Below are 19,683 nucleotides of genomic sequence, written 5' to 3' on the forward strand. Positions count from 1 at the left end.
AAAAAACCTGTAGACATAAAAAGCTGAGAGAAGCCAGAAAATCCAGGTCGCACTGTGAGAAGCTTAGAAGTAAAGAACACGTGTGAATAATGTTGTGTTCTTCTGCTGCATTGTATTCCATGTACTCCTTAAAAGTTAAACCCTCGACTTTCATTTGGTTTGGTTTTAAGTTAATGAATCTCTCCCTTTCCCATGCAGATCTGCACCAATATTTTCCGGGTTCTCCCACCAAGTGACAATCCGGATTTTGACCCAGAAGAGGATGAGCCCACTCTGGAAGCTGCATGGCCTCACATACAAGTAAGGATCTTGTGTTTCACTCTCTGATTTGAACCGTTCTGATTTAATACTTTTATGTCACAACCTCTGCAAAATGCATATTCCTATTTAAATTGGAATTTTTCTTGATATTCCAGCTGGTCTATGAGTTTCTTCTGCGCTTCTTGGAGAATCCAGATTTCCAACCCAGCATTGCAAAGAGATATATTGATCAGAAGTTTGTTCTGCAGGTGGGTTTTTGTTTGTTGAAAAGAAGGTGCATTGAATTATTCTTTTTATTTATTTTACTGATTGCAAGTAGTTGTGGAGACCTGCTGCTTTGATGTGATTTCATAGGTTACCTGATGGGAGGAAACCTGTCTCCAAACCTTCATTGTCCAACTTAGACTGACTGCAGATGCTTTCAGGCTTCAATTGAATCCAATTGCTAACTTGGCTCCATTCAGTGGAAGACTGATAGCACACTGACTCTGTGTTACTGCCATTTTGACACAAAAAAGTCCCATTACAGATGGAAACTGGCCTGCAGACCTTTTTTTAAAGCAAGATGTCTTCAAAGAAATCATTTCCAAAGCAACAACGTCTAAAGTGGTTCAAGAGTTGGCAACACTAGAGGAAAAGGAGCAGTCTCCAACCACTGTTTTCATTAGTGTAGTTGTAATATTAAAGGCCTTTGATTATTTTTAGGTATGTGTCCCCTCCAAAGAACACTTCAGACAACTTTCATAATAATGATGATGATGATGTAAATAAGCAGTTTCTAAATTACCATACCACGACCAGGTTATAGGGATTTCAAAGAAATAAGAAATTGTGTGTTTAGGTCAATAAATTAAAACCAGACAAGATAACATAAACCTTTGTGAACATTATGTGTGGAGCATTGCTACAACACAACATTTGCAGCTTTAGCAGTTCACAAAAAAATGATGGTAACCTTTCTTGATGAACATTTTTCTGATATTGTTTATATAGAGTTCACTGATTTCTCTCCGCTTGTATATTATTGACCAGCACATATTAGAAAAAATGAAAGTGCCATTGTGTTTTAAGTCTTTTAGCAATAGTTTGGTCCTTGATAATTATTTATTTGCTTTGTTATTTAGCATATTCACGTTATAATTCGAAATGAACTTCCTTTGATGCGCTCAGTCTAGAGGTAGGGTAGGTTGGGTACCTGATCTCTGCTCAGGTGAGAGGTATGAGACTCCAGGGCAAATCCAGGACAGCATTTCTCTGGGAATGTTTGAGAGCACCTCGCTGCAAAAAGAGGTGGAGAGGGAGGAAGAATGGACACTTATAATTTTTGCTGTTTTTGCTTGAATGTGACAAAAACTATTGATCAGGTAATTCTTGCAACCATTTACAGATTCTGCTAATTGTTACAGGTGGTGTCTCATCTTACTGGAGTTTGTGTGCGTGATTAAATATAACACGAGTCATTAAAGCCCATTGTGATGTGTTTTGGGAGTTCACAGGTTTCAGTGCTCTCTGTAGATGAATCAGACTGTTAATATGTTGCAGCTCGTCTCCATGTGTCCTGGATCTGTACCCACCTACTGCAGGAATGTTTCACTTCTTGTGAAGCAGCAACTAAAAGGAACCACAAGGTCTGGAATGCTGGCTGGGGCACATCCGAGGTGCCTGCTCTGACTTTCCATGATGCGAGTGTGTCGTTTGTGAGCTTTAAATAGCTGCCAGTTGTTTACTCTTAAGGAAAGCGTACTGTGGTTGAAGCATAGAGTGTGGGATGGATGTATGGGTGGTAGTAAAGGCAAGGCTTTGTTAGCCCTTAGCATAATACACACACAGCATGAGACTGAGTATTCAAAGATACTTCTAAGGTGCTCATAAAACACAGAAGAGGCTTGGATAGCTAGAGGAAGAGATAGAGGTTCACTAGTTTTGGTCAAGAATATTTTCTCTCTGGAAGGAAACGCATGATCAAAATCATGAGCTTCCAACACCACACAAGGAAAAATTCTTCTTATTGTGTCTTATACTGATAAAACTTTTTTCCTTTGTACTTTGCCGTAACTTAGTCGTTACACCTTAGTTACATACCTACCTAAAATAAACCCTGCAGTTAATTTGCACTCTATTAATATTTCATGTTTCTATTATTGCATCACTGAACGTCCACACCCATTTCCCCCGTTAAAATGGGTGTGGACTATACAGAAAACGAAACACAGCAGTTTAGAGTGAGGGGGAAAAACAAACTGATAAAAAGAAATGCATGTAAAGCTAACTGTTAGCTTGTGGTTGGAAAATTTGGGGAGTGCAGTTCCTTATGACTGAATTCTGCCGATCTTCTTGCCCCGGTGGTATGGTGTTTCAGTATGTTGGTTTGGGCTTTTCTGTTTCATGTTTACATGTTTTCCCTGTACTTGCGGGGTTTACAGTGTTCTGTCATAATTCAGTCATGGTGGGTAGGTTAATTGGTGATCGTAAATTGGTTTTATGTAAGACTATATGTAAGACTATATGGCTGTTTCTCTGTGTGACTCCTGTAATCGATTTGCAGCATGTCCAGAATGTAACCAGACCATTGCTCGTGGCTTGCAGTTCAGTGACTTGATAGATGGTTACATTCATAGCTTATTTATGAGGAGTTTGATAGTATCTGTCGTATTTCCTCATTGCTTTTGTGCTTTGACCAGAATGACAAAAACCACTCAGGTCAAAAAAAATGGGTACAACTCGGCCCTGTTTAAATGCTTGCAAATTGTTGAAATTAGAAAGAAGGAAGGCGTAAATTTTGTAATATTCTCAGCATTTTGCATATTGGAAACAATATATAATAAGATGTTAAGAACTGTTCATTTAACATGGCTAGATTTATAGTAGTTAACTGACAAAGTAATTCCTCAGCCTGATGTAGCAGAGCAAAGTAAGGTGGTTAACCCAAGGAGCCATGCCACAGCATTTCTGCAGTCGACTGAAGGTGGAAAAACTGAGACATGTTTGAAGAAAGTGCATTTGCAGGGTCATCATCTTCATCTAACTTTTTAAAGTTTTCATCGTCATCTGGCAAACACAAAGTCAGTCAGAATTAAATACAAGTGCTTTGTGGCAATCAACCAACACCTACAGCATGGTATGTAACCAGTTAGAGGTTGCTAAAAATGGAAAGCAGAACTCCCTCTTAGATGTCAAAATAGTGCAAGTGTACCAAAACTGAAAGTGAGAGTTCTGCAAAAGCACCAAATCCTGAAGAAGAGTAAACAATACTCAGAAAAAAGCCCTAAAATAAAACGATCTCATGTAATGTCCCAACTGTAAATGCAAACAATAACCAGGTAGTTAGTAAAAACAATAGGATTTGCAAACGTGACATACATGAAATAGTTTGTTTTAGTTTTTGGGGGGAATTGGGCTTGCAACTGCCTCCTGACTGGAGGAGTCATTTCAACAGATATTTTAACAGAATATCTGGAGCTTCATGCTACAGTGGTGTCAGTTCATTGTGACATTTGGCACAGCTACATCATAAATAATTTTTTATCGTTCAACTACAGCTGCATTTATGATCTCAGATCTAAAAGTGTTGATAATATTGTTTTTAATTTATATTTGGCGCTACCTTTGATTAAAATCTCATGTGACAATGTGACTTGATGTTTTGAATCGCACACTAAAGTGTGGTCATCTTAAATAACCAAAACAGCTTGTGAATACAGATGGACTAATTGTTTGAAGAGTCCTCTCACCACGGGTCACAGGCAGGAGGCAGATGGCCAGAGGAGAGGAGGCACTAATTAAAGAAGTGAGAGAAACCACAAGTATGAGCATGGTGCAATAATATGATATCCCTGTTAGCAGCTATGCATTGCTATTTATTTGACAATCAATAAGGACCTCCAAAACGCCCAAAAACTGAAGTCACATCTGCTAACACAGAGTGCCGTGTCATTCTCATGCAGTACAGCTGAGCCGTTAATGTGACATTGTCCGGTCAGTGTCAGTGAGTGCCTGAGGTTTTATACGCAAATAGAAAGCTGTTGTTTCACTTGAAAGTCATTGCAGTCAGTTTTTAACTCATCTTGCATGTACAGTACGTCTCTGTTCATGTTGTCTCAGCATACCTGGACAGGTCTATCAGAGGGGCCCAGTTTTTTAACATGTACTCTAAATTCAGTAATAACTGGTTTCCATGGTTGTCATCTGTGCAGACTCATAATATTGTCATATATTCCTTTACATATTCAGTGGTTAATGAAATTAAATCTGACATAGACCTCCCTTATTTGTGAAAAAATACTCCCGATGACTTTATCCAGTGTCACCCTGTCATTGTTAAATATTTATATTACCTAAGGCACAAACAATATGTCTGAATAGCATGCTTTCATTTCATTTAAAAAAACCTCCAATGTTCACATCCACATAACATTTTGTCATCACTGATAGTCGATCTGGTGTAATAAAGTTCAGCTGAGAGATCAGAGCGATTCATTTTCTGTCAATCAAGTTATTGTTTCAGCCCTGCTGCTGCTCCGACCCCCTCGGGGTATTTTCATGGAAACGACTAATCACTGTTTTGGTTTTGGCTTATAAATAAAATATTTAGTTACAGTTACATAAGTTAACATTTTTTCATAACATACATTTATCACAAAGTAAACATTAGAAAGTGTTGGTGGATAACCTTTGAAAATGACTCCTGACAAATTGAGTTACTTCATCACTTTGATGGAGAAATGTTGTTACTCTAGCAGGTGCTATGAAGCAGTCCTGCTTTAAAGAAATCAGCACAACATCTTGCAGATAGTTTGGATAGCTACTTTGGAATTAGTGTGTCGGTTTTCTGCGATTTATGTATATTTTATAAATTTGTACTCCACTCAATCCTCAACGTAGTGAGTCATGTTTGCAGTTATGCATGGGTGCTGTGTCTGCATTGTTTTCCCAGGTAATGTGAAACTGTAAAGCTGTTGAAATTGGACTCGGAGCGAATAAATCCTGAACAACAGAAAAGAGAAATGACTTCAGAAACAACTGAGTCTGTACATACAGTGGGGCAAAAAAGTATTTAGTCAGCCACCGATTGTGCAAGTTCCCCCACCTAAAATGATGACAGAGGTCAGTAATTTGCACCAGAGGTACACTTCAACTGTGAGAGACAGAATGTGGAAAAAAAAATATCCATGAATCCACATGGTAGGATTTGTAAAGAATTTATTCATAAATCAGGGTGGAAAATAAGTATTTGGTCAATAACAAAAATACAACTCAATACTTTGTAACATAACCTTTGTTGGCAATAACAGAGGTCAAACGTTTACTATAGGTCTTTACCAGGTTTGCACACACAGTAGCTGGTATTTTGGCCCATTCCTCCATGCAGATCTTCTCGAGAGCAGTGATGTTTTGGGGCTGTCGCCGAGCAACACGGACTTTCAACTCCCGCCACAGATTTTCTATGGGGTTGAGGTCTGGAGACTGGCTAGGCCACTCCAGGACTTTCAAATGCTTCTTACGGAGCCACTCCTTTGTTGCCCGGGCGGTGTGTTTTGGATCACTGTCATGTTGGAAGACCCAGCCTCGTTTCATCTTCAAAGTTCTCACTGATGGAAGGAGGTTTTGGCTCAAAATCTCACGATACATAGCCCCATTCATTCTGTCCTTAACACGGATCAGTCGTCCTGTCCCCTTGGCAGAAAAACAGCCCCATAGCATGATGTTTCCACCCCCATGCTTCACAGTAGGTATGGTGTTCTTGGGATGCAACTCAGTATTCTTCTTCCTCCAAACACGACGAGTTGAGTTTATACCAAAAAGTTCTACTTTGGTTTCATCTGACACATGACATTCTCCCAATCCTCTGCTGTATCATCCATGTGCTCTCTGGCAAACTTCAGACGGGCCTGGACATGCACTGGCTTCAGCAGCGGAACACGTCTGGCACTGCGGGATTTGATTCCCTGCCGTTGTAGTGTGTTACTGATGGTGACCTTTGTTACTTTGGTCCCAGCTCTCTGCAGGTCATTCACCAGGTCCCCCCGTGTGGTTCTGGGATCTTTGCTCACCGTTCTCATGATCATTTTGACCCCACGGGATGAGATCTTGCGTGGAGCCCCAGATCGAGGGAGATTATCAGTGGTCTTGTATGTCTTCCATTTTCTGATGATTGCTCCCACAGTTGATTTTTTCACACCAAGCTGCTTGCCTATTGTAGATTCACTCTTCCCAGTCTGGTGCAGGTCTACAATACTTTTCCTGGTGTCCTTCGAAAGCTCTTTGGTCTTGGCCATGGCGGAGTTTGGAGTCTGACTGTTTGAGGCTGTGGACAGGTGTCTTTTATACAGATGATGAGTTCAAACAGGTGCCATTCATACAGGTAACGAGTGGGGGACAGAAAAGCTTCTTACAGAAGACGTTACAGGTCTGTGAGAGCCAGAGATTTTCCTTGTTTGAGGTGACCAAATACTTATTTTCCACCCTGATTTACGAATAAATTCTTTACAAATCCTACCATGTGGATTCATGGATTTTTTTTTCACATTCTGTCTCTCACAGTTGAAGTGTACCTCTGGTGCAAATTACTGACCTCTGTCATCATTTTAAGTGGGGGAACTTGCACAATCGGTGGCTGACTAAATACTTTTTTGCCCCACTGTATTAGGGGAAAGCTAGATGTGCCGTTGGTCCGATTGTCCCCCAAACACTGGGGTGTGGCTGCAGAGGAGGTTACCCCACTTTAGCAGCCACCCCACGTAAAGCACAATGCATGGCCCAAAAGCAAAAATCAATCAGTAATAGTTAGTCTCAAAAACAACAAATTTAATCTCCACTTTTTGACCTTTTTTCCTCGAAATTTTGACTTTGACTATTCTTAATGTCACACAAAATATAAACTATATAATGTGTAAATGTATCCATTAGTTGAATATCTTGCATTAAGTACATTAACCAGCTGGTGAAGGCACTGTGATAGTATATTGAAGATTTCTGAGTCTCAGAATTTTAGACCTCCTGTTTTCTCAGCATCCTGCTGAAGTGGTCTGACCAGCTGCTTTCATTTCAAAATAACTCAAAGTAAATTAAACCAAACAAACATTTCATGATCCATAGTTTGTCTGTTGTATCTCATGTTTAATTGTGATCTATACAGTTTGAAACAAACTGGGAAATATGGGAATGACCAGGATGTGCTCTAATGAACCAGAGGAAAGCCTAATAGCTAGCTGCTCATTTGCAGCATAGAGAAAGTGGTTGTGCCGTTTAACAGCCAGATTTTTGGTTCTGAGCTGAATGAATGTGAATCAGCACCGTGCAGAAGAACAACATGTGAAACCCTTTTTCTGGATATAGTTAAAAATAGATGTCAGCTCTGTCACCGAGGTGCTGATGACATGCTAGTGGAAGATGAGTGCCATGTCCCGAAGCTGATCAGAGCCTGAAAACACTCCATTTGAACTCGGTGGCATCGGCTTGACTCCCTTCAACAGTATTGTAATAATGAGTCATCGCATGTTAATGCAAGTGGCTGCTTTACACCAGGGCTCTCAAATCTGTTTAAATGATAGAGAATTCACTCACACATGCTCTGTGCTTGTTAGAGAAGATGTTGGTAGCTGGTTAAGCACCTCATGTGTTGTCTCTTATGTATATATGTTTGCATAATTTAAGGTGACAGCTGGCTCAGTGAATGTAAGTCACTTTAATCTGTTTTTAATAATAAGATGTGTCAAGAGACAATGTGGCAGTGTCAAACAGTCACTTGATGTGATGAAAGCCATGAAGAATTATAACCTGAATATACACCTCCCCCTTTCTTTACACAGAGTGGGTCTGCTGCTTTACTCTGTGAGCAGTTTGACTGTAAACTGACCCTTTTTTGATAGGGAGTAGCTGCTCTGCACCAGACAACATACAGAAATAGCAAGTTGATTACCGAATCATAAGCAGTATGCCAGTTGATAGCCACTACGACATCATATGATTTTTTTTTTTTTTTTAGAATTCTGACTATGACAGCGTTGGATTTCTTTCACCAGAAGTGAACATCTTTGGATGAGTGGGTAGACTTCAAGTTAGCCACCTTGAGTAGCGATGTGCTGCTGAATGCAGTTAAGCGTGCACTATTTTTGGCCATCAGGAGTACTGTGGAGTGTATCCAGAGGGATCTTTTATTAACTAAACGCCTTTCTTACTTCCAGCTTGTCATATGATGCAAAAATTAAGATGAGCAAGAACGAAACAATTACCCAGCTCACTTTCCTCAGTAGGGCAAAAATGATACACGGAAATAAACAGCTCCCTAGAATCTAAAAATACTGTCCAGCACTAATAATCTGTATGGGTGCAATGCACAAGCACACACATAGCTCTGCTAGTTAATGTTAAGTAACATACTAGAACTAGAACTTCACTCAACAAAACACGCGCACACACAGAATGAAGAAGTCCAGTTTAATGATTTATTTTTTAAATCTCCAAAAATAAGCTGTACACAGCCAAGAGGTACACAGAACTGCTATCACAGTGTGTGATCTTCACAACATTTCAGTATTAAGAAGAAAGCATTACATATTTACGAAATACAAAATTGAGCCACACTGCACACCAGAGGCAGTGTATTGAATGAGTCCTATAGTAGTATCATAGTGAGATGAAATGCGTCATGAACTAAACTCAAAAGATGACTGATTATATCTTACCGTGACTATTATTAATCAGAGGAGCACGTCACAGCATTTAAAAATATACGCTTTTGTGTCCAACCAGTGACGACCACCAACCGACCTTCAGAAGGCCTAATAATACTGTGCTAAGTGTTCAAGTGTTTCTCTTTCTCTTTAAAGTTGCTGGAGCTGTTTGACAGTGAGGACCCAAGGGAGCGGGACTTTCTAAAGACCATCCTGCATCGAATTTATGGAAAGTTCCTGGGATTGCGGGCCTTCATCAGGAAGCAGATTAACAACATTTTCTTGCGGTGAGTTAACAGCAGGTAGAAAACGTGTCTTAGTTCATATTTTTTCTTATATGTGGTTTTAAAGAACACGTGGCAGAAAATCACCAAAAAACACGCCAATTAAGCAGTAACCACAAGCATACAAGAGGTTGGTTTTAATGATCAGAAATAAGTTATCTTAAATATATGCACATCGGTCATTCATGTGTGTAGTCACCTCCTAGAGGCCCATTTTGAGCTGGGAAAATCCCTGTAATCAGAATGTCTCTAGATCCAAACACCTGTTCCCTGTATTTGTTTTTACCTGTCATTAGCCAGTTGCTCTGAGTTAGACTAGAGGCTTGGCCTTCTGGGACAGAAACCAACAGGCAGTAGCTTCCCGTGAAGTATGTAGTCTTACACAAGAACTTTCTCGGGGGACTAAGCTTTTGTTTCAACCTGATAAGCCAGTCACTAAATTTAGTTAAGGTATCAAAAAGTCTTTTGGGATATAATGCAAATTAAGGGCATATAAAATAGACCTAAGAACATCTATAACTTATTATGTACTGTCTTTTTACGATAATTTTTGTTATATTTACAATTTAAAAAGAGTGAGAAGAAAAAGAAGAAAGGATAAAGTTTAACAGCTGTTAATGGATACATTTGAACAGGTGTTTTATAGCACTTCACTGAGTACATGTAGCCCAATTTGATCTGTAGTGAGTTGGGCCAGGAAAGCAGCTGCACTGTAAACCCCTATGGAAAAACCCAAAAAGCACTTACATTTTTTGGTTGTCACTAAACAGACTAAAATCTTTCACATTTAATGAGATTTTTTTTTTAATGAATAAATGTCAAGATTATTGTGGGGGTTTTTTTTGTTTGTTTGTTTTTACTTTTAGCAGGTTCTCTTAAAGACACAAAACCTTTAAAGTTTGTTTTCATTTTGTTTTGTGGTTTTGGGTTTTTTGTTTTGTTATCTGATTTAAACAACGTATTTAGATCTGATACTTTTCTCTACTGTTTCAAGAATAAGAATTATTATGTTTCTTTACTTGTGTAGTATTGGGTCATCAGATCATCTTCATTTATTTCTGACTAAACAAAACAAGAAGAGGCACAAAACCAATACAAACCTGTTTTGAGGTATCATTAGATATTGTTTTGGCCTCCTCTCCTTAACAGTTCTTCTATATAAGTTCGACCAAATATGAAAAAAGTTCCCACCCGATCCCCAAACAAATGATGCTAGATGGCCTCCCTTCCCTGAGCTTGGTTCTGCCTGAATTTCTTCCTATTAAAAGGGAGTTTTTCCTTCCCACTGTCGCCAAAGCGCTTGCTCATAGGGGATCATCTCATGGTTGGGGTTTCTCTGTATTATTGTAGGGTCTTAACCTTACAATATAAAGCACCTTGAGGCAACTGTTGTTGTGATTTGGCACTATACAAATAAAATTAAAGGGAATTGAGTTGAAAATTGAACAAATGAAAAAAATGTACTTGCATACTATGAACATTTTTGCGCTACATTATGTGGTGATGTATTCCCCTCTAACACCATGATATGTTGAGGGGATTGTTAAACAGGTGAGAGTCTTGGTGTATTTGGTACTGCACTTCTGTCAGTGATGCAAATTCATCATCTGACTGTTAACGAGAGGATACGGACAACCGTACAGAAAACCCCCTGGGTTCGTCAGCATGACTTTACATTACAATTCACCGGCTGCACACCCCAGGCTTTAAGCAGACTTCAAAGGAGTGCAACAGGAATGACTTGACCGTCTTTACTCCAGCTCTCCACGTCTGCACCAGAGGTTTAAGGTTTATATCTCACAGAATAAGCTGTCCCCAATAAAATCAACTAAATATTCTTCTGAAAAAGTATTACAGCGGTATACAACAAATTTATTAGAACCAAACAACAGCTACCCTAAATTAAACATTTTCTAAATACCAAAATCATGTTGTGTAATGGTTAATTTACCTATATGCAGAAGCTCTTTAATCAAAATTATATTTTTAATGCTAAAATATAATTATTGTTGTTGTCCATGAATTTTTAAATTAGCTGTTTTATTTATTTATTTATTTAGTTTTAAAAGCAGAAAAATAGTAAAGCAAATTATTTTTTTTTAATTAAGATACCAAATTGCAGCAATTAATTCCTGAACATGCACATTCTTTTTATTGGCTGAATGTTATGTTTGACTAACTTCTTAGAGAAGTCTAGTGTGTCAGCTCAAATTTGGATATATTAAAAAAAAAAAAAGTAAAATTTTTTTAGTTTTGAGCAAGTTTTTTGATAGATTTTTGAAAAACTGATGAGCAATGTATTCAGTCAGTTCTTTTCAGTTTTAGTGTTTCTGGTCTGTTCAGTTGACCACCTCTTGCACAAAGTGAGCTAAAGTCTTCACTCAGATTCACTCCAGGCCTTAAACACCAGGAGAAGTAAAACGGTTCAGTTGGAGGTGTCACTTACTCCTGGCAGCAGTGTGTTGTGTCCTTACTGCTCCTGTTGCTGCGTGACAATGAGCTTCAGATGATTGAAACAGGGGACACTTGATGTCATTTCCAACAGGCAAGGTGGCAAAACGGGTGCACCCACTTTGACCATCTGCCGTAGAGGATAAAAATAGTGCCACAGTTGTCAGGCTCTGTCTGTACATACCAGGTCTGCACAGCTAGATGGAAATGTGTTACCAAACAGACGAGCTAAATGATGCATGGATCATTTACTTACATAAGAGCCTCCCAGTGTGAAGCCAAATATGTTTGATTTTTCCAGATAATTATTCATTGCCTACATAGATTAGACTTATTTAGCTTTTTCCTTTTGGCTGCAAGTATGCAGGCGATGCCCGTTTTCTGTGGGTTTATTTTTAGGCTCCAATCATAAATTAGCTAATTATAAAGGCTATGATGGTATAATTTTGTTTGTATTCTTGATTAGGAATCATGAAATATCAGTGTAATGGTACTTACCCAACTTGGATCCCAAATCAGAGTGATAGCATTTGAAAGGAGCGCAGCGTTGGGAGTGGTGCTAATCAATTGTTCTGATCAGGGTGCTCTGCTTTCACAGTTGTGACGTGTTTGATAATTTCAATCGTCAATGTGTTTGCTGCTGTTCCAGGTTCATATATGAAACCGAACACTTCAATGGAGTTGCTGAACTGTTAGAGATCCTGGGAAGGTGAGTGACAAAATGTTGTGTGATGTAAAGTTACACAGTAACTGTACACTAAAGCTGATCATCAGACACGTTTATTGATCTATGAATTGAATGAAATTGTAACTTCTAAGAAAGATTTCTTTGTTATATAAGATGTTAAACCCATAAAATGATCCCCAATTCATAATAACCACTACCATTGGTCATAGTTTAGTCACACTTACAGTGATCAGCTAAAGGGTTTTCATCAAAATTGTGCTCAAGATCAATGTCACATACAACATAACCTGCATGGACACCACTTAAAATTCCACCAAATCCTTGATCCTGATGTGTTGATTCAACAATTTTAGCAAAGTCGTTAACATCACTTTCTCCGTGTTGATTAATTGTGCATAACAAACCATAGAAATAATCATGAAATGCTAAATGATCTTGAAATATTGTATGTTGCATATTACCTGATAGAAGGTGGTGATCATGGAGGGAGCGATCCTATTGGTTGACTCCCACACTGCAAAGGTGTGGTTGTGGCCTCACATTAGTAAAACGATGATGTGATGGTGTGCTCACATATTTTCCTGCTCAATATGGCCGTGGTTAATACTGACCATGCAGTCATAGCACTCAGACACCCTCAGTTGGTAGTGAATGAGATTAATTTGACCTGGTCATAACTTTTGAGCCCACTTGGACGTCTCAATGGGTTTTAATCCTCATTGGTTTGTGCAATACAGCCAACCAGTGACAAGAAAACGTATCACTATCTTGTGTAGTTACAATAACCTGCGAGTTAGTTTTACTTGTTAATGTTGAGGTAAAAGGCTCTTCAGGCCTTTTTAAAGCCATGCTCTGCTCTATTCTCACAGTTCATGCTGCTGTTTTGTGTGTAATCTAACGTTGTCCTGCTGTTTCTATGTTTGCAGTATCATCAACGGGTTTGCGTTGCCTCTGAAAGCCGAGCACAAGCAGTTTCTGATGAAGGTGCTCATCCCGTTACACACAGCTAAAGGATTGGCTCTTTTTCATGCACAGGTAGAGGAAACTCTTCACCATGTCCTGGAAACATTATTGGGGGTTTTGATTTGTGCCATTGCACAGAAACTGTTAGACTGTTTATAGCTGAATTATGAAGCTGCTTGTCTCAGGAGGATTAAGCAAAGCGATGGTGTAATCTCTGTACTGCAGCACCTTCTAGTGGCTTGGAAATTAAAATACTTATTTAAGAATTCACTGCTTTGTTCAACACAGTGTGGATTCATTAAAATAATTATATTATTTTCAAATGGTGTGATGCCTGCTTTGTCTGATGCAATTTTTGGGTTTGTTTGTGTTTATTTTTATCTGTGCTCCTCAGCTTGCCTACTGCGTGGTGCAGTTCTTGGAGAAGGATCCTACGCTTACCGAGCCGGTACTTTTTTCTTTTCTTTAATCATTTCTCCCACTGAAAGCACAAAGACTAGGCACTATATTTGTCTACACTGCAGAGAAATGTGTTGTGGATGCTAAAAGCTGCCCACTCAAATTGACACGAGAGAGAAAAACTCAAGGAATATTCTGTTTCTTTTTCAAAGGTGATCCGTGGTCTGCTGAAGTTTTGGCCTAAAACCTGCAGCCAGAAAGAGGTAGTCTGCATGTCTACAAATAGACAACACGTTTAAAAATCTGTATGCTGCCAGCCACATTTCAATATTCTGCACCTCCTGTCCAATTAGGTGATGTTTCTTGGCGAAATTGAAGAGATTCTGGATGTCATCGAACCAACGCAGTTCAAAAAGATCCAGGAGCCACTATTCAAGCAGATCTCCAAATGTGTGACCAATCCACATTTTCAGGTATGCTTTTAAAAATATTGCAGTATAAAAGTTTATCTTTAAAGCTGTTTTTCACACACGAAAGGTGGTGTTGCTCATAAGAAGTACAGAAGGTGGTCATCTGTGCCCAACATGTTCTTACTACAGGAAGTGCTGTTTCAGGGTTGAGGACCAGCACATTAAAGAAAAAGTGCATCAAACATTTTTAATATTTGTAATATATTTTTTTGATGGTAGTGGTGGTTTGTGTTAGTAATTTTGTATTTTGCTGATTTATAGTTTATTAATCATTAGTTAGATGCTGTTAATATTTCAGTTAATTCAGTTTTATTTCTGTAGCACCAGTTTACTACAACGATTGTCTCATAGCTCTTTTTATTGAAAGCTAAAGACACTACAAGGGAAAACCCTAACAATCAGGTAGCCCCCTATGATCAGCCCAGTGACCGTGGGGAGAAAAAAACCTTTAACACGAAAAGACTTCCTGTATCACCCGACTGGGTTATGGGCAGCAATATCTTTTAACTGGCTGGTGAATGAGGGGAAAGTGAAAAGAGGAACATAGAGCAAAAGAACACAAGCTAGTTATAATACCAGAAAGTAGTTGCATCCCCTGGAAACCGAAGCCAATAGCAGCGTAACTAAGGGATGTTTCAGGGTGATTTTAATTCTGCGGGTTAATTCTGTGAACCCAGCTGTGGTTGTTCAGTAATGGAAGGCTTAGATCATTATGTTGGCAAGAACAGGAGTTAAATATTGAAGGGAAATGCTCAGATGGTCTGTTCTGTGTTTCTGTAGTGTAACATGAACCGCTAGTACATTAGTTAATGCTTTACTTATCACAAGCCACACAAACGCTTCCTTTGAGAACCGTGGCTCTGTTTAGTTTAGTCAGGGCAGGAAGCAGGACACTCAATGGCCACTTGAAAGCTATGAAAATCACCAGACTGTTCTCTTTAATTGTCTCACAAAGACCGTGCGTAGACCTTGCTGCTGAATGAATGAATCGAATGTCTGATAAAATTGTGTTGAGCATTTACGTTCTTTGATTCAACCTATAGGCTGCAGTGCACATGTAAAAGTGGTGTAAAACCCTTAATGAAATAAGAAAACTGAATTATGTTTAGCCTGAAGTGTCTTATAAACCAACAGCTTTTCTCGTGTTATCATGACTGCTACATAGAAATTACCCATGTAAAGCTGGATTTATGCAAGAGGCACATGTCTGAAAGGGCTTTGGTCCCCTACTTTCTGAGCATCATTATCATAACACTCCCAAATTCCAGTCAGCTTTCATTGTTTAAACTGGAGTTTTTCTTCTTTCTCTGTGTTTGCAGGTAGCGGAGCGGGCGCTCTACTTCTGGAATAACGAGTACATCCTCAGCCTCATCGAAGAGAACATCGACAAGATCCTTCCCATCATGTTTGGCAGCCTGTACAGAATCTCCAAAGAACACTGGAATCCGTATGTACCGTGATCGCCGCGCGCTAGAAACAATTGTTATGTAATGAATAAAAGTCAAAGGACCACTTTCAACCTCATCTATGAAAATGTGCACTGAAACCTGTTGCTGTGTCTGTGTTAAGGCTGCTCTCGTGAGCTTTTCTTAAGAATGTGTTGACATGTACACATGGCAGGCGAGACAAAAAGACACCATCATGTCTGGCACGTCTCACACATCATTTAGCATAGATCTTGGAGGTCAAAGTATTACAAACCTCTCTGAGAACAGTGCATGCTCTTATAACCCGCTTACAGGGATTTTGATCATGAGTGGTTAACTTGGAAAGCTTAAAACAATGAATATTGTTCAAGCTTTCCTGAAGCCAACAGTCACCTGTCACACACATTTACGAGTAGGATGTAGCTCACACGTGTTTCTGCATCGCTTTGTACTGTTTTCACTGTAAAAGCGGTGAAGCTAAAGCTAATATGGCCAATTCATTCAGCTGATTTGCCTTCCTGTTTATGATTAGCTGCGCTCGCACTTCTCGATTCAGGTTGTCAATTGCCATTTGGCACTTAGAGACTTGTTGACACGCACACACAAAACTTTAGGGTGTGTGTAATCCAGTTATTTATTAAAACAAGGTCTGAGCATCACAAAAACTACAGAAGTTTCTAACAAAAATGTAAAGTCACTAGGAGATGGAGAAATGTGTGTGAAAACTAGAGTGTTGGCTGGTTTGGGAATGATTCACCAGCAAATAGATTTTCTGCACAGTTACAGCGAAATATGACATCCACTCATGCACATTTCACAGCTGTGTTGCTGATGGCAGTCTCTGTTGTGTTGCAGGACAATCGTAGCTCTAGTCTACAATGTGCTGAAGACGCTGATGGAGATGAACTGCACACTTTTCGATGAGTTGACGTCCTCCTATAAAGCAGACCGGCAACGGTGAGTGACTCAAACACTCTTTTTCCTGTCGTGTTTCTGTTATCTAAAGGAAAAATGTCTCTGAAGTGTTAAAGTAATGCTGTGCAGCCTCTGACACATAACTTCAGAAATCATTTAGAATGTTTTTGCTGATCTCATCTCTTTTTTTAATGTTTAATAGTGAAGAAATGGTCATTTTGGTTTGTTTTATGCATTTATCGTTACACCCAAGTTCTGTGTTCTTCCCACCACAGGATTATTCATTAATTGCACAACATTCACCTGTCGTTTAGTCACTGCCAAACATTCATGCGTGAACAGATCACTTCATGCACAGCCGACACAGCAGAAGGCGTTTTAATGAATGGGAGCAGAAGACGAGTGTCGGCAGGTCAAAGTAAAACTCACGCCTCCTCATGCAAATTCATTTAATGTTTAGCAACCAGAAGCAGAGTGGAGGAAAAGGAAGAAAACGAGTATTATATCCAGCATGGCTGACAATATTTCTGCTTGTAATAATGAATGCGAATTTAGAGGATCAAGACATTTAGTTTTAATCATAATTATAATTTGGACATTTATGCTCTTTTAGTTTTTGTCAACTACATATAATAACTGACTAAAGTATAAAATGTAAAACCTTGTTTTTACCAGTGAACGTTGCTACACACAGTTTAGTCTGTTATTTTCCTTGACATCAGATGTGAAATGTGTCCTTATGTCTCTTCACTTCCTCTCAGGTGTTCACGTTTTGTCACGTTGTTAGCCAAAGCCCTCTCCTGATTCCCCAGGGTCAGATCAAATGTGTGCATCTGATCTTACTACACAGCTTAATTAGTTCAGATTGGATGTCATCTCTCCAGAACATCTTGTTTTTATGAATTTCATCATATTTTTTTGTCCTCATGCATTAGTTTTTATTTCGTTAGGGAAAAATAGGTTGTTTTGATTAAAACTGTGATGAAAATTATTGGTTTGGTGATATCAACACTGGTGTCTGGTGTTTTGCTTAGTTTTTGTTTTTAAATACTGTGGTTTCACAGGGAAAAGAAGAAGGAGCAGGAGAGAGAAGAGCTGTGGAAGAAGCTGGAGGAGCTGAAGCTCGGTGACATGCCGCTGGTCCAGAACAACAGCCACGGGCTTCCGAGTGTCCAAAACAACAACAACAATAATAGTAACAGTAACCACGAGGACCAGGAAAGGAGCGCCGCTGCTGTTACCGCAGACAACAAAGACCCCGACGCCACCGCAGCTGTCAGCAAGAGCACCCCATGTGCCAAATGACACCGGACGTCAGTGTTTTACTCTGTAACGGTTTGATGCTGCGTTCAGGACTGCCGGGGTAGGATCAACAGAGACGTAAAAACACAAATCACACCTCAGCAGTATATGAAATCTACTTAGAGTGAACGCCAGCATTTCTTTGGCAAGAAAAAAAAAATCTATATTTCAACTTCAGACTATTTTTGGATGTTACAGTGTGGCTGCAGTATACTGTTTATTTGTCTGATCAAAGATTTATCCTTTCACATTTAGTTTCTTAACTGAAAATGTTTCTTTTCGGTATATTCGTTGTATGATACGCGGAGACGGGGGAGGAGATAACGATGACTTGAATTCAATGTTTCCGATTTGTGCTGCACTTAGAAGAGCTGAACAGCTATTTAAAGATGTCTATTTTTAATGTGCTTTTTCCTCATCGCTGCCAACACTTAAGAGAACGGCAAAAATTATTATTTTTTGTTTTGTGGGGTGGGGTGGGGGGGTGTTTGGGACCAGACCCAAAAAGTAAACATTTGGTGTGCATTAAGATACAGGAAAGCTAAAGAACACAACCATTTCCTTTTTTAAAGATGGCCAAAATGGATAGAGATATTAATCCCAGATATAGAGTGAGCGCTCTGTAAATGACTCTGCCTGAGACGATGAATTTAATGAACAATAAGACTAAACACTTATTTTTGTGTTTCAGGTGTTGGTAAAATTGTATTCATCTGGGTGATGCCGATTTGAAAAATGCAGAGCTGTGTTTATAAAATCCTTTACACTAAAGTATTGAGAAAGAGCTTTTCAACAAAGGAAATATTTTTCTTAATAACTGGAGTTTTAAAGGAGGAGTTCAGCATTGTTTCTTTTTTTAAGGCGAGGGGAAGAGGTTGAATATATGTGGTGAATGTGAAGCAGCTGGCCTGGCTCTACCCTGAGAAATAAAATCCACCCAAACAGCACCTCCAAAGCTTAAAAATTAAAAAGAGATGTGGTTTGTTTAATCCATGCAGACGCCTGCGGTGTTAGAGTTGGAGAAGCTGGTGGGTGAACTTTATTAGCTTCAGGCTGCTTATTCAAACCAATCTTCACCTCTTACTCTGATATTTCCCAAGCTGCTAAACTATTCCTTTAAAAATGAAAAGAGAGAGACCTACAGTGCTATATTTTTCCAGTGTATTGATAACCCGAATATTTTTGGATGTTTCCCTTTTTTTTTGCAGCTGGCTCATGATGGGGATGCAGGATGCGCTTGAGTGTATATTTGTCGCGTGGGTGTATATGTGTATGTTAGCTTGGAGGCTACTTAAAGGGAAAATGCCACTTGGTTTCTGATTTAATGTACAGCGTAACATTTCAGTGGTCTGAGAAAAGTGTAGTCAGTGCAAAGACTTCCAAGCGTCTTAGACATTTGATGCACAGAAGGCTTTCGTGCTACCATGTATTTTTATGTCCTAACCAAATGAGGCCCTTTATGACGTAGTGCAACAAAGGAAACCCTTTCTTTTACCATCTATGCCTCTTCACTGTCTCTTTTCTACAGACTTCATGAAGTCACGATTGCTTTTATTCTCCAGTTTCTGATGTTGACAACTGCTGAACGTCTTCATTAAACTATTGTAACTGCCATTGAATTGTAGGAACGACTCGTGAGAGGGTTTCTTTCTCTCGACTCTCTCTGAAGCTCGTAGTTTTCAAGCTTTATATTTTAGGTCAAGTCTTTCTGATGCCTTTTCTGTCAGTACAGCATTCCAGCCTCTGTGACATTGAAAGAAACTACATGGGGAGCCTGTTTTGTAATCACAGATCTTATTTAGGTTTCACCATTAAATAAAGTCTACTTTATCTTTCTACTCAAAGCCTCCA

The 19,683-nt window shown here is 39.2% G+C and overlaps 1 protein-coding gene across 1 annotated transcript in view; it reads left to right on the forward strand.

The window, feature by feature from the left end:
• Nucleotides 1-19,670, forward strand: part of ppp2r5a (protein phosphatase 2, regulatory subunit B', alpha isoform) — a 59,773-nt gene extending 40,103 nt beyond the window's left edge. Inside the window, exons 3-13 of the mRNA XM_004550421.2 lie at nucleotides 199-300; nucleotides 417-509; nucleotides 9,090-9,220; nucleotides 12,318-12,377; nucleotides 13,283-13,391; nucleotides 13,714-13,767; nucleotides 13,931-13,981; nucleotides 14,072-14,191; nucleotides 15,508-15,635; nucleotides 16,471-16,572; nucleotides 17,595-19,670. Coding sequence (XP_004550478.1) covers nucleotides 199-300; nucleotides 417-509; nucleotides 9,090-9,220; nucleotides 12,318-12,377; nucleotides 13,283-13,391; nucleotides 13,714-13,767; nucleotides 13,931-13,981; nucleotides 14,072-14,191; nucleotides 15,508-15,635; nucleotides 16,471-16,572; nucleotides 17,595-17,835 — 1,191 coding nt within the window. The 3' untranslated portion in view covers nucleotides 17,836-19,670. The remainder of the gene's footprint in view (nucleotides 1-198; nucleotides 301-416; nucleotides 510-9,089; nucleotides 9,221-12,317; nucleotides 12,378-13,282; nucleotides 13,392-13,713; nucleotides 13,768-13,930; nucleotides 13,982-14,071; nucleotides 14,192-15,507; nucleotides 15,636-16,470; nucleotides 16,573-17,594) is intronic.
• The last annotated feature ends 13 nt before the right edge of the window (nucleotides 19,671-19,683 follow it).

The sequence above is a fragment of the Maylandia zebra genome, linkage group LG15 (assembly GCF_041146795.1).
Source record: "Maylandia zebra isolate NMK-2024a linkage group LG15, Mzebra_GT3a, whole genome shotgun sequence".
Lineage (NCBI taxonomy): Eukaryota > Metazoa > Chordata > Actinopteri > Cichliformes > Cichlidae > Maylandia > Maylandia zebra.